We start from the raw sequence: 15,424 nt of genomic DNA, 5'->3' as shown, positions 1-15,424 counted from the left end.
CAAATATTTATTCTCGTGTTGCCCGCCACTGTCACCCTTGAGTAACCAGAAACGGATATACAGTAAAAACTAGGCTAACTCATCCTAATCCTTGCACAAGCCCTCCAGAATTTATTTATTGAAGATCAGCAAAAAATTATTGCGCAGCTCATATTATACAGTTTAAGAATGAGATTTCCTTGTTCTAAAGGAATGAAAATGACACTGCCTTAATCTCAGTCGATTAAGTCAGTGTCTGGGATGCTCCCGGTGCCCGTGCCTGGTGCTCGTGCACCAGGCACGGGCGATAGTGTACGTTTAATTGTTCTTTTAGTGTAAATAACGGAATAAAATGTAAGACATATAGTCTGCAGATCTTTTTCCAGATGTCTTTTATTTTTTTCCTAAATAAAACTAAGATATTGCGAATTTTGCTTAACAAGTACATTAATTATTAACTTTTTGTCTTTATTATTGTTATAATTAAAAGAATTACATCTTGTTTTTTTGCTTATGTACAAAACATAGTCTAATAACAACAGTTCGTTGCCCCTAAATCATCACATCTGGAAGGTCCCAGCACATTGTGGTATTCTCCATAATGAACTGGTAGACCAACTAGCCAAAGCAATGCACGACACGCCTCACCTCACCCGTCATCCAATTCCCCATGTTGCACGTAAAGGAGCCTTCAAAGATACCATCTCCCAGGATTTTGCAACAAACTGGAAAACGTTATGCTCACCTTTGCACTATGGGTCCATTAAAAAGAAATGGGAAACTTGGAAACATGTCCGATATAAAAGCAGAGAAATTGATGTAACGATGACCAGATTAAGGCTGGGACACACCAAACTAGCAGCACACAGCTCTAAGTACAGAACAGACATCAACGAACTCTGTACTCACTGTCAGGTGCCTGAAACAGTCGAACACTATCTCCTGCACTGCTTCCGACATTATAGTGCCAGAGTAAATTTCAAACAAGTCTTTATCGCACTTAAAATACCCTTTACCATCGAGCATATATTAGGAGGCGGTGACCACTCGTCACAAGAAAAATACCAAATAGTCAGAGCACTGGCTAAATATCTCCAATCGACCAACAAATTGGGTCACATCTGACCCGCGCCACATTTATACCTGGCGCCACCAACAGCTAAACACAGAAAACAACTACCTCGTCGCAACACCAAGGATCAGCTGACGCCATAAACACAACACACCGCCCTACGGTGCGGCAAGTCTCCCTCTAACACACACCTCTGTTTTAATCACCGTTCCTCTATCTACAGCACAAAGCAACAAGCACCTTGGTAGCTCCGATCGTCTTCAACATAAAAGCGTCCAACAACATCAGTACTGGTGCAGTCATCGGGAGGACAAACCCTTCATGCAAACTGCACCTACTATCAACAAGAAGAAGAAATCATCACAACATAACCAGTTTACTCATGTCATCGCCCCTAAATCAACAAAAACAACCAGTGTATTATTGTAAATAAGTATATCTTATGATTTCTTAGCAATGGTAAGACATTTTTAAGACTCTAACCTTCGTAAGAAGGTATGCTGTATACGAACTGAACGACCTCGCTTCACAACAAAAACATGGCCACATGAGTTGGATTATTCCGGTAATATTGAGCTACTGTTCATTGTTATTAGTTTACCAATACTGTTAGGGAATGTCATAAGAGTTAGGGAATGTCATAAGAGTAGTCACAGGGCAACCAAAGATACCCAGCTTCTGGGTACGGGATCTTTGCCCGAAACGCTATGCGTGCTAGTGGCTTTACAATAATAATAATAATTTATTTAGGAAAAATATATACATAGATGCAGAGTTACAGTACAAACATTCTGTTTGATTTATAGATAGAGGTAGTACATACAATACCTAAAGCCACTAGTACGAATAGCGTTTCGGGCAAGATTGTAAAATCATCATTATTCCTATTTTCTCTCTTAACCCCCAGTGTACCTTCTCGTATATTAATAAATAAATAACCAGGTTTTTTTATGCGGCTGTGCTGAAAGCCTGACGTAAAATAAATCATTGTGTCGGAGAACAGGAAGCTACAAATTAGGCTTGTATTGAGGTTCCCCCCTCCCCCCTTTCCCCCCAATTACAGGTCTTGTCTAATTACCACAAGCTACCACAAGCTACACAAGCTTCACAAAGCTTCCTGGCAATACGTTAGTAATGAATAAATATGATATGTTAGGCTGACCTAACCTAACCTAACCTAATCAAACCTAACCAAATCTAACCTAACCAAATCTAACCTAACCAAATCTAACCTAACCAAATCTAACCTAACCAAATCTAACCTAACTTAATCAAACCTAACCTAACCTAACCTAACCTAACCTCACCTCACCTAACCGATGCTTGGATCGTCGACTTGATTTGGTGTCACCATTTCTTTATTTTCATTTAATTTCTTTATAGAAAGATACTTTTTCAGATTAAAATTATGTTTTTTCGTGTTGTACATTCAGTACCAACATTATAATGAGTAAATATATCTTATTTATTCATTACTAACATATTGCCAGGAAGCTATGTGAAGCTTGTGTAGCTTGTGGTAGCTTGTAATTAGACAGACCGCCAATTACTGGTGGAGTAAATCAGCCTAGCCTACTTCTTCCTAGCATAACCTAGCCAACACTAGCCAAGCCTAGTCTACCCTTGCCTAGCCTAGCAAACAGCCCTTGAACCCCCTACTGTTAAGACTGCTCTCTGATTGTACCTATGACACCTATTATTAATTTCCTTCTGTATCTTTAGCTCCAGTATGTTGTTATATTATGCTGTGCAAATTTGGGACCTGGCCCTCTAGTATCTTACATATATGTATTATTTGATGCCATTCTTGTCTCGTGTCCAGAGAGTAAATTTTGAGAGCTTTGAGACGGTCTCAATTATTTAGATGTTTTATCATTTATATGTTTGCTGTTTATGGTCTCTTTATTTCCTCTAATTCAGAGATTTCTCCTGTTCAGAAAGGGGGAGTCAGTACCGAGCAATGCTCAAGATGGGACAGCACCAGTTATTTGAATAGTATTAGCATTACTGTGGGTAGGGTCTTTGAATTTTAACATTCTCATAAACCATTCCATTATTTTTCTGGCCGCCACTATATTTGCTCGGTTATGTTCACAAAGTGTGAGGTCGTCAGACGTCGTAATTCTCAGATCTCTTGCATGTTTGTTCCTTCTTAGAGTGGGTCTGATTGTGTCCTGTGTTCCTTGTTTCATTTAATTTCCTCGTTTCTACCATACTTCAGCACCTGTAACTTATCACTGTTAAAATCATGTTATTTCTGTTTTTTCAATGTCTCCTACAGTGCCAATTTACTTGTGTCTTCTGTATCATCTGTAAAGTTTCATTGTTCAAATGTGTTATAAAATACATGCACCACTATCTTAGTGGTGCATATATGCATTCTACCTTGCATTTATATGCAAGTTAGAAAAATATGCATGAAAAAATATATATGAAAAATATGCATTTTTGTTTTTTTATAATTAATCTAAACTGATGCTATTGTATTTCTGTTAATAATTTATTTTTGTTTTTTTTAGGTAAAATTTAAACCAGACAACATTATCAATTGCAACATTACAACATTGTCAACAATTCTATCTGAGAGCAATGGCTTCCAGTAATTCAAGTAAGTTACATTATAATTGTGATTTGTTTATAATATATACTTTAAATTTTATTTTTGTATGTTATTAATTTTATTTGGGTGTAAGTTCATATTATCATTAGATATAGAGTATAAAATCTTAATTTTGTTTTGTCAATTTTGTCTGTTAGAATTGCATATCTATTTCAAACTTTATTAATACCACAAAATGTTAGTTAAGTTGAATATTAATTTAATATTATTGGAAGATCAAAAAACTTATTCAAATAAGTATTTGAGTCCCAATTCAATTATTTGCAGTTCACAAATTGCAATTTTGATCTACATTGAAAATTCCAGATTATTCTTCTCTTATTTAAACATATTAAATTTGGTTTACTTGTGTAATTAATAAAATCTGGTGCTGTACAGGTTCTCAATAATACAATCACAATTCTCCGCTCAGTCTTCTGTAGCACTGTACTGCTTTGTGGTCTTTCATTATGCTGCTACTGTGTTTTTTGTACCACTGTATTACATTTTAAACATTTTATTCTTTTTTATGATTGCCCAGATTATCTTTATTTACAGGCCAGAAGAAACCTTTCCAGCGGTGTTGTCCCATCTGCAGTAATGTCATTAGTGTTCGTCGACATTTCTGCAACTGTGGACACAGCTTTATAGATGAAAAGCGCAAGAGTGATGTAGAGCGGGAGGAGAAATATAAGGAAATGGGTCGAAGAGCTGCTAAGCATCAAAACCTTTGCAGATCATTTAAAGCCATGAAAAAATCTGTAAGTATTTCATGCGTTCTGTTATTTCTTCAATTAGAATTGTATCATATTGTATTAATATCCATTCTGTTAGGTTTTAAATTTTCCCACAAATAAACAGATTTTAAGCCATTTGATAATTAATTAGTATTAACATTTTCAATTTTGGTGGATACTGTACTTATTGATGTTAATAATAAAGTAATGTGCATTATATAAGTATTTTTGTGTTATTTTATATTTTTTAATTTCCATTAGTTATGTAATTATACTTTAATGATATAACTATCAGTAGGTCTCTTAAACTAGGTAAGAAAAGTACATCTTAAGCTACTTCGGTACTTCTGCACTTTTGCAGATGTACCCAATGCTGTATGAGGGAGGGATGCTGTCTGTTTCAGAAGCTTATGGTTATCCCATCTTATATTCTTTAATCATAAAGTTAATCTATTTTTTTTATAATTGAAGCCAAATCTCTTGAACACTGTGTTCAAAATAACACTAAAAATATTTTAGTTATATTTGTAACTATTTTGTTGTATTGCAGGTCTCTAAACTACAAGGTGGCGGTTATCAAGTTGCTGTCATCTATTTTAAGGTCGGCAATAGAAATACCACAAAGGCCATGCTACCAGGAAGTGGTCTGTCAAGCAAAAATGTTAATAATCTCACCGAATTGTTTTATCTTGGTAATTATTATTATTATTATTTTGCATAAGCTAACAATGAAAATCATAAAACCTGCATGTTCCTTTGTGTTGGCAATAATGAAAAGCATTTACATAGTACAGTAGTTTTGTTCATATATTATGCATCCCATATCCATGTTGTTAGCGGTAGTGGAAATGGTTGCAGAGGCACATAATTAATTGGCTCCGGGACTGAACCAAGCAATTCATTTTAGCTAAACAAGTTTCAATCTTGATGACCTAATTACATAATTCCATGCACATCACCACATTGACAAGGGGCTCGAGACCGACCATGAGTACAGATTTTAAATTAAGCAACTGACATGTGTGGAGAGCTAGTGTCACAATTGATATGTTTATCTTGCACACTGCCTCCATCCAGTGGACAGTGGTGGATAGGTTACAATCACTTAGTTACTACATACAGTTAGCAAACTGGTGATATTTGACCAAGATTTCTGGCAGCAGATCATTTTGAATGAAATATTTCCTCATATCTTGAACATTTGTTATAGAATTATCCGAATTCACATATCTTTTTTCACTCCATCACATAGTGGAGGAGGGTGTGCAAATAATTTTGACACACTTTACTTTGCATCAGGTCTATATCATCAGATAATGAGACTTCCTTTACATATGGGTACCAAAATTCCCATAATGACATAGTTCCTCATTGCTGCCAAATTTCACATTTCAGTGTTTCTTTCAATTAAAGTTTTTTGGAGTACATATTTTGTAATGATGATACCATATTAAATTTACGCATGTTTCTTAATTTTCAGCATACATGCAGGACAATGGATCAAGTGTCAACAATATACCAACAAATAATATAGATGCCCAAGAAGATATCAACATCAGTGAGGCAAAAGAAAAGAATGGGGAGCAAGAGCTTAAGTTAAAGAAAATGAAGAAAAAACGAAGACTGTCTGAAGATTCAACTATTAAAGGTAATCAAAACTCATTCTTCATTTTTTAAATTCAAAGCAAAACTTGTATATATTTTAGACAAGTTTTTAGGTTCCACAATTACATTACTGATTTGCTGTATAAAGTAGTTGTATTTTATACAGCTGATGAGTCACAATAATGTTGCTGAAGAATGTTGTCCTAACCACACACAAAAAGATGAAAATACAATGACGTTTCGGTCCGTTCTGGACCACTTTTAATTCAATTGTTAGTTGTATTATACTTGACTGCTGATATAGTTTATTTCATGTATTCCAGTTCACAGTAATATTAAAATTAACATCAGAGCCTGACGGCTCAGTGGACAGTGCTCTGGGTTTGTAATCCTAAGGGTCAAGGTTCTATTTTTATTAGATGCTGAAACACATGGGCAGTTTCTTTTGCCCTGATGCACCTATTCACCTAACAGTAAATAGGTACTTGGGAGTTAGACAGCTGATATGGGCTGCTTACTGGGAATGTGAGTGTTAAAATTAGGATTAAGGACTTGCCCAAAAAGCTATGCATGCTAGTGTCTGTTCAAGAATGTAAGAAATCTTTTATATATATATATATATACATACACATATATATATGTCGTACCTAGTAGCCAGAACTCACTTCTTGCCCTACTATGCAATCCCCGATTTGCCTAATAGGCCGATTGATTTACTTTATTTTCAATAAATTGTTTCCAATTAGTTTATTTGAATTATTATTATTATATTATATTAGGAACATAAATTATTGACTTAGTTGTGTGAGTATAGGTTACATTTAGATAGGTTAGGTAAGGTTGGTTAGGTTCGGTCATATATCTACGTTAGTTTTAACTCAAATTTCAAAAAATTAACTTATAAATAATGAAATGGAATGATTTATCATTTCATAAGAAAAAAATGAGAAAAATACATAAATTCAGGAAAACTTGGCTTATTAGGCAAATCGGGCCTTGCATAGTAGGCCGAGTATGACGTTCTCGCTACTAGGTACAACATATATATATATATATATATATATATATATATATATATATATATATATATATATATATATATATATATATATATATATATATATATATATATATATATATATATATATATATATATATATATATATATATATATATATATATATATATATATATTTCATTTATTTATTTATTTATTTATTTATATACAAAAAGGTACATTGGGTTTGTGAGAATACATAGCGTAGTATTTACAATTTTGTAAAGCCACTAGTATGCGCAGCGTTTCAGGCAGGTCCTTTATCTAATAGATAATTTTAATTAGGTAAATTATAGCAGAATTAATAAAATAACAAAGACATTGCAAGAACAAAAATTCGATGAGAGAGAATAGTAGGTATATTAAAGCTCTGATTGATTACACTCACAGCTTGACTGGTAATTTAAACAAGATTAATAGACACCATACAGCAGATTGACAGCACATATAAGAAGACAGCAATGATAACAATGGTAAAGATGTTCGGATCAGGTACATAAAAATTTGGAGATTGGGTAGCAATAGATACAGTGCAATTTTAAAGCAAAATGTAAAAAACTATGAAGATGAAATTAGGTACTTTTTTGTATTGTTTATGAATGACGCAAAAGTTGGACAGCTTTTAAATTCAATAGCGAGTGAGTTCCATGGACTGGGTCCGTTTGTTTATATATATATATATATATATATATATATATATATATATATATATAAAAGAAAATATATATAAAAAAAATCCAACCTGAAGTTCATTCCTTCTTTACCCAACAAAGTCTCATCCGTTTATCAAAGAATTTTTAAATATATTTTCATATATTGATTTATTGGGGTTCTATTACATGGCCAGGAAGAATTTCAGATCCTGATTAACATTAAGAAATATTTTATTGTACATTTATATAGAACAATTTCTTTAGTATTTTACCATCCATGTATTTAAAAGCAATTATGAAGTTAGAAAGTGTAGCATAGGCTCCTCGCACAACATTCTTTATGTGGTCCTCAGGTGATACTTTTCTATCTAGAACCATCCCTAGATCTCTTTTTTTTATAAGAATTTTTTAAGGATTTCTCACATAATTTATAGGTTGTGTGGGGTCTATGTTCTCCTATTCCACATTCCATAACATGACATTTATTCACATTAAATTCAATTTGCCAAGTGGTGCTCCATACACTTATTTTGTCCAGGTCATCTTGAAGGGCGTGCCAATCATCTAAGTTTCTTGTTCTTCCTATTATCTTAGCATCATCAGCAAACATGTTCATATAATTCTGTATTTCATCTGGTAAATTGTTTATGTAGACAATGAACATCTTCGGTGCAAGATCTGAGCCCTGTGGTACTCCACTTGTAACATTTCTCCAGTCTGATACATTGCCTCTGATTACTGCCCTCATTTTCCTATAAGTCAGAAAAGTTTTCATCCATGTTAGAAGCTTACCTGTCACCCCTCCAATATTTTCCAGTTTCCGGAACAACCTCTTTATGTGGAACTCTATTAAAAGCGTTTTTTAGTTCCAGATAGATGCAGTCAACCCAACCATCTCTTTCCTGTAAAATCTCTGTTGCTCGATCATAGAAACTGAGTAAATTCGATACACCGGATCTTCTAGATCAAAAACCATACTGTCTGTCTGATATTATATCATTTCTCCCCCAGTGTTCTACCCATTTAGTTTTTGTTATTTTTTCCAATATTTTGACTATTACACTTGTCAATGATACAGGTCTATAATTGAGTGGGTCTTCTCTGCTGTCACTTTTGTAGATTTGAAGTATTGTGTTTGTGTGTGTAGCATGTGCATTAATTCAAGTAGAGTGGCTGTGTGTTATCTGTAGCTGCAGCTGTAGAGAAACACAATTTTTGTTTAATGAGGATATATATTTTATTCAGGTTTTCCTTATTTTCAGTTCACATTCAGGAAAATCAAAAGAGGAAGATCAGGGAAGCGAAAGACAAGAATGTAGAGCAAGAGGATAAGTCCTTGAAAAAAATGAAGAAACACCGACTTTCTCAAGATACAACTGTGACAGGTAATCAAAACTCATTCTTCGATTTCTAAGCAAAACTTGTACTCACCTAGTTGTGTTTGCAGGGGTTGAGGATTGGCTCTATGGTCCCGTGTCTCAACTGTCAATCAACTGGTGTATATATTCTTGGGCCATTCCTCCAGTTTGTCCAGTTTTAGTTATAAATTTTAAAGATTTAAAAATTGTAAAGTAATATAAACTTAATGGTAATTTAAGTAATGAAAACTTATTGGAACTTAAAGTAAAAATGAACTAGAATAATTAATAACAATGGATGACCAATAAAAGTCAAAAAGCAATTATGAAATCTATAAAATGAATAGCTTACTTACTATAATATAATAAGTACACTGTAGTTTAATATTAAAGTTACACTAAAACAAAATGAGGTAGATTAAATTGAGATACAGTCAGGTACACTGGATGATAAAGTTTATACTAGAGGACACAGGCAAAGCCAGTGTACTATGGAACAAGGAAGTAAAAAAAGAAAAAAAAGAGACAATAATAAAGAAGACCCATTTTTTTTTTTTAAGTTAAAACCTATTGGAAGGAAAGGCAGAGCTAAAGTACACATTGGTAGTTAAATGAGGTTATAATTTGAACTCTGGTTATTCAGCAGCTATCCCACAGTCATTCAGGAGAATTGAGGTGAGCTTCAGTTGTTATAAAATAGGTTATTCCAGTGTCAGTCCCCCTAGCTATAATTGTATTGTCTCCCACAAAACAATGTTTAATTACAGGGGAATTTTTCCAGAAACTCCGCAGTTTAAATAAGAGATTTTGTCTGAACCTGGTTAGACATTTATTCACATAAACATTTGATTTACTAGAGACTGCAGATTTGAAAAGGTCTGACTTGCGGAAGCAGCTATCTAGTTTAACTCAAATTCTCCTGTTATTTATACCCTCCTGTTGATTTGATACCCACTCTATAAGCTGATTTGATGTCACTAGTTTTGATTGAATATTTTAATCATATCTTGGATATTTTGATCTTTGGGGAATATATTTCAATCTTTGGATCATACCTTGGATCATTTGGTCTTGGGAGAAGTTTGTGAATGAATGAATGGAGGTTTTGGGGAGGCTTCAAGTGTGCTTTTTGGACCTGGCGAGTCTTTGGTTCCTGTCCCATCTCAAGAATATCTGATCATATATTCAAAGCTCTTTTTGTTATTTGGCAGTCTACCAGCTGTCAACTATTTGTTGTGATGTGTTTTGTTAATATATATTTTGTTTAGAATATACTGTATGGAAACCAGGGATACAAATATTGTATAGCTAAAAATATAAAAAAAAAAAATTAAATATAAAGTACTTGTTATATATTCTCAAATAATTATTATATAAGTGTGCAATGAATTGATGTGTGCTGTATTTGCAGAGCATCAAATCATGTAGATGGTAGGGCAAGTACCTTGAGGTGCTTCCGGGGCTTAGCGTCCCCGCGGCTCGGTCGTCGACCAGGCCTCCTGGTTGCTGGACTGATCAACCAGGCTGTTGGATGCGGCTGCTCGCAGCCTGATGTATGAGTCACAGCCTGGTTGATCAGGTATCCTTTGGAGGTGCTTATCCAGTTCTCTTGAACACTCTGAGGGGTTTGCCAGTTATGCCCCTTATGTGTAGAGGAAGCGTGTTGAACAGTCTCAGGCCTCTGATGTTGATAGAGTTCTCTCTCAGAGTACCTGTTGCACTTCTGCTTTTCAATGGGGGTATTCTGCACATCCTGCCATGTCTTCTGGTCTCATGTGATGTTATTTCTGTGTGCAGGTTTGGGACCAGTCCCTGTAATATTTTCCACGTGTAAATTATTATGTATCTCTCCCGCCTGCGCTCAAGGGAGTACAGATTTAGGCTCTAGTCGGTCCCAATAGTTTAGATGTGTTACTTTTTTTACTGAGTAATAATTTTTACTGATGGTTTACTGAGTGGATTCTAGCAGTAAAGGTTCTCTGCACGCTCTTCAGGTCAGCAATTTCTCCAGCATTGTGCAGCAGTACTCCACTCTAGAGAGCACAAGCATTTTGAAAAGTATCATCATCGGTATAGGATCTCTAGTGTGAAAAGTTCTTGTTATCCAACCTGTCATTTTTCTTGCAGTTGTGACGGCTACTTTATTATGTTCTTTAAAGGTAAAGTCTTCAGACATGAGTACACCCAGATCCTTGACATTGCCTTTTCGTTCTATGTTATGATTTGCCCGAGTTTTTTACGTGGTTGCCGTTTTTATATTTTCATTTTGTCCATAGCGCATGAGCTGGAACTTATCTTCATTAAACACCATATTATTTTCTGTAGCCCATAGAAAGACCTGATCTACATCTGATTGGAGGTTTGCTGTGTCCTCTATGTTGCCTACTCTCATGAAGATCCTAGTGTCATCTGCAGAGGATGATACAGTGCTATAGGTTGTGTTCTTGTCTATGTCCGATATGAGGATGAGAAAAAGTACTGGAGCAAACACAGTACCCTGGGGGACTGAGCTCTTCACGGTTGATGGGCTGGATTTTATTTTGTTGACTATTACACATTGTGTTCTGTTAGTCAGGAAATTGTAGATCCATCTACCTATTTTTCCGGTAATTCCTTTTGAACGCATTTTATGTGCAATAACACCATAGTCATTTATCAAAAGCTTTTGCGAAATCTTTGTAAATTACATCAGCATTTTGTTTGTCTTCCATAGTATCTAATGCCATATCATAGTGGTCCAGCAACTGCGACAGGCAAGAGCGCCCTGTTCTGAAACCATGTTGTCCGGGGTTATGCAGATGCTGTGATTCCATGTATTTTGTGATCTTACTTCTTAGCACTCTCTCAAAAAATTTTATGATGTGCGATGTTAGTGCTATCGGTCTAATTTTTGGCCTCTGCCTTATTTCCTCCTTTATGAAGTGGTGCTATCTCTGCTGTTTTTAGTATATCAGGGATAACGCCAGTATCTAGGCTTTGTCTCCACATAATGTGGAGGGCCTGCGATAGTGGTTTTTTACAGTTCTTTATGAATATGGAGTTCCAAGAATCCGTGCCTGGTGCAGAGTGCATACTGTTTATGGCTTCTTCAAAATCCAGTGGGGATAGGGTGACGTCTGATATATGATTTGATGTTGGTATCATATCCATGAAAAACTCATTTTGGTTAGAAATCTTTAGTGCGTTTAATGGCTCGCAGAAAACAGTCGTATTGCTTCCTCAGTAGCTCGCTCATTTCTTTGTTGTCATCGGTGAAAGTTCCATCTCCCTTTCGCAGGGGCCCGATACTAGATGTGTTTTTTGATCTTGATTTTGCATAGGAGAAAAAATATTTCGGATTCCTCTCTATTTCACTGATGGCCTTTTGCTCTCTTTGCCTCTCCTGGGTTTTGTATGATTCTTGTAGCTTTGAGTTCAATTGTTTCTAATTCTCTACATAACCTTCTTCGCCGTTCTTGAGATAGGGTGCGACTCTCAAGTTGTTCCGCGATTCGCTTTCTTTGCCTATACAGTATAGGGAACGACGTTCTCGTTCCAATCTGCATCTCTTCCTCTTTTTTCTTAGGGGTATGCGGTTCAAACATATTTTTAGTGCTACTGAGCTTATTTTTTCCAGGCACTGGTTCAGATATGCATTTTCTGGCTGTTCTTCCCAGTTTATTTCTATGCAGTCCTTGTTTATTTGCTCCCAGTTTATCTGTTTATTATTGAAGTTGAATTTGCTGAAATCTCCTCCACCGGAAATCTGGACTGGTCTTGAAGGTGTATTCCCCATGGTTGACATAACTTCAATTAAGTTGTGATCTGAGTAACAGGTATTTGTAATCATTATGTTTCTGATCAATTCATCATTATTAGTGAAAATGAGGTCCAGCGTGTTCTCCTTCCTAGTTGGTTCTACTATTTGCTTGTTTAAGGCAAACCTGTCGCACATCCGTAGCAGGTCATTTGCATGTGCCTGTTCATTTAGGCTACTTCCTGGTATTCTTTCTGATATTACTGTATTAGCCAGGTGCTTCCATTTCAGGTGCCGTAGGTTGAAGTCCCCCAAGCAGGATGATGTGCGGAGCTTGATTTGTGAGGTTTTCCAAGCAGTGCTCTATTTTCATTAGTTGGTGTTTAAACTGCTGAGGGTTTGTCTCCGGTGACTTATATACAAGGACAATAAGTACATTTAGGATCTCTATTTTGATTATCAGCACTTCCACCATATCATTTGAGGTGTTTAGCAGCTCAGTACAGATGAGTGTGTCTTTGATGTAGAGGCTGACCCCACCCTGAAGCCGGTGTTTCCTATCACATATGAAAAGATTGTACTCTGAGATCCATATTTCACCATCATGGTAGTCCTTTGTGTGGGTTTCTGTTAGGGCTGCAAACACTGCATTTGCCTCATGAAGGAGACCATCTATAAAGTGAACTTTATTGGATTTGCGTGTTTTTATACCCTGGATGTTGGCAAATATAAATGATGTTATCGTGTTAGTGAAAGTGCTGGATGCCTTACTTCGTGATAATATCTGAGGCTCTGGTAAGGAGGCCACTGTGTTTGCGTCCTCTCTAGCATTTGACCGAGTTGGTGGTAGAGTCTGGTCATTTTTAGCCATTCTTCTCCTCCTCCTCTTGCTACAAAATTATCCCGGTCGATGGAGTAGTGGGTGTTTTCATAGTGGCAGTGTTGCTACCACGTGTCGCACTCTTAATTTGTTTTGTTCACTTGTTAGATTGCATTACTTGCATTTTCCCACTAGTTATCTTACAGTAGAGGTAATTACCTAAGTGTAGTTACAGGATGAGAGCTACGCTCGTGGTGTCCCGTCTTCCCAGCACTCTTTGTCATATAACGCTTTGAAAATACTGACGGTCTTGGCCTCCACCACCTAACTTGTTCCAACCGTCTACCACTCTGTTTGCGAAAGTGAATTTTTCTTATATTTCTTCGGCATCTGTGTTTACCTAGTTTATATCTATGACCTCTTGTTCTTAACGTTCCAGGTCTCAAGAAATCTTCCCTATCCATTTTATCAATTCCTGTTACTATTTTGTATGTAGTGATCATATCACCTCTTTTTCTTCTGTCTTCTAGTTTTGGCATATTTAATGCCTCTAACCTCTCCTTGTAGCTCTTGCCCTTCAGTTCTGGGAGCCACTTAGTAGCATGTCTTTGCACCTTTTCCAGTTTGTTGTGCTTCTTAAGATATGGGCACCACACAACTGCTGCATATTCTAGCTTTGGCCTAACAAAGGTCGTGAACAATTTCTTTAGTATATCGCCATCCATGTATTTAAAAGCAATTCTGAAGTTAGCAAGCGTGGCATAGGCTCCTCGCACAATATTCTTTATGTGGTCCTCAGGTGATAGTTTTCTATCTAGAACCACCCCTAGATCTCTTTCTTTATCAGGATTCTTTAAAGATTTCTCACATAATATATAGGTTGTGTGGGGTCTATGTTCTCCTATTCCACATTCCATAACATGGCATTTATTAACATTAAATTCCATTTGCCAAGTGGCGCTCCATGTACTTATTTTGTCCAGGTCTTCTTGAAGGGCATGACAATCATCTAAGTTTCTTATCCTTCCTATTATCTTAGCATCATCAGCAAACATGTTCATATAATTCTGTATACCAACTGGTAGATCATTTATGTAGACAATAAACATCACTGGTGCAAGAACTGAACCCTGTGGTACTCCACTTGTGACATTTCTCCAGTCCGATACATTGCCTCTGATCACAGCCCTCATTTTTCTATCAGTCAGAAAATTTTTCATCCATGTTAGAAGCGTACCTGTCACTCCTCCAATATTTTCCAGTTTCCAGAACAACCTCTTATGTGGAACTCTGTCTAGTGTCTGTGTCTAGTTTGGTGTCTAGAGGTGTCTAGTTTCTGTGTCTGGGCACTAGTTACCTGAGTACATTACACCTGCTTGATGGGGTTCTGGGAGTTCTTCTACTTCCCAAATTGTGAACTACTCAAATTGTGAGTGTTTTGTCCACCAGGCTGTTGCTTAGAGCGGCCCGCAGAGCCACATACCCTCCACAGCTCGGCTGATCTGGAACTTCTCTTAGAAAACAGTCCAGTTTTCTCTTGAAGATGTCCACGGTTGTTCCGTCAATATTTCTTATAGTCGCTGGGAGGACGTTGAACAACCGTGGACCTCTGATGTTTATACAGTGCTCTGATTGTGCCTATGGCACCTCTACACTATTTGGAAGAATACACACACAGTGGGTACTGGGGTGGGCCTACCTCCAAATGGCCCCTTGGTAAAAGTAAACCAATTTTAACTCAAATAATCTATGCTAGGATTCTTGGAAACCATTGTGGCACCACAATTGCCTTTCTTGGTCTCTGTCTA

At 36.2% G+C, this 15,424-nt stretch overlaps 1 protein-coding gene across 1 annotated transcript in view; it reads left to right on the top strand.

Annotated features, from left to right (window-relative positions):
- The first annotated feature begins 627 nt into the window (after nt 1-627).
- LOC123756879 (glutamic acid-rich protein-like) overlaps nt 628-15,424 on the top strand; it is a 15,454-nt gene continuing 657 nt past the window's right edge. Inside the window, exons 1-6 of the mRNA XM_069307399.1 lie at nt 628-1,616; nt 3,571-3,659; nt 4,209-4,411; nt 4,938-5,079; nt 5,868-6,035; nt 8,965-9,087. Coding sequence (XP_069163500.1) covers nt 3,641-3,659; nt 4,209-4,411; nt 4,938-5,079; nt 5,868-6,035; nt 8,965-9,087 — 655 coding nt within the window. The 5' untranslated portion in view covers nt 628-1,616; nt 3,571-3,640. The remainder of the gene's footprint in view (nt 1,617-3,570; nt 3,660-4,208; nt 4,412-4,937; nt 5,080-5,867; nt 6,036-8,964; nt 9,088-15,424) is intronic.

The sequence above is a fragment of the Procambarus clarkii genome, chromosome 60 (assembly GCF_040958095.1).
Source record: "Procambarus clarkii isolate CNS0578487 chromosome 60, FALCON_Pclarkii_2.0, whole genome shotgun sequence".
Taxonomy (NCBI): Eukaryota; Metazoa; Arthropoda; class Malacostraca; order Decapoda; family Cambaridae; genus Procambarus; species Procambarus clarkii.
This window is presented reverse-complemented; position numbering and strand designations above follow the sequence as displayed.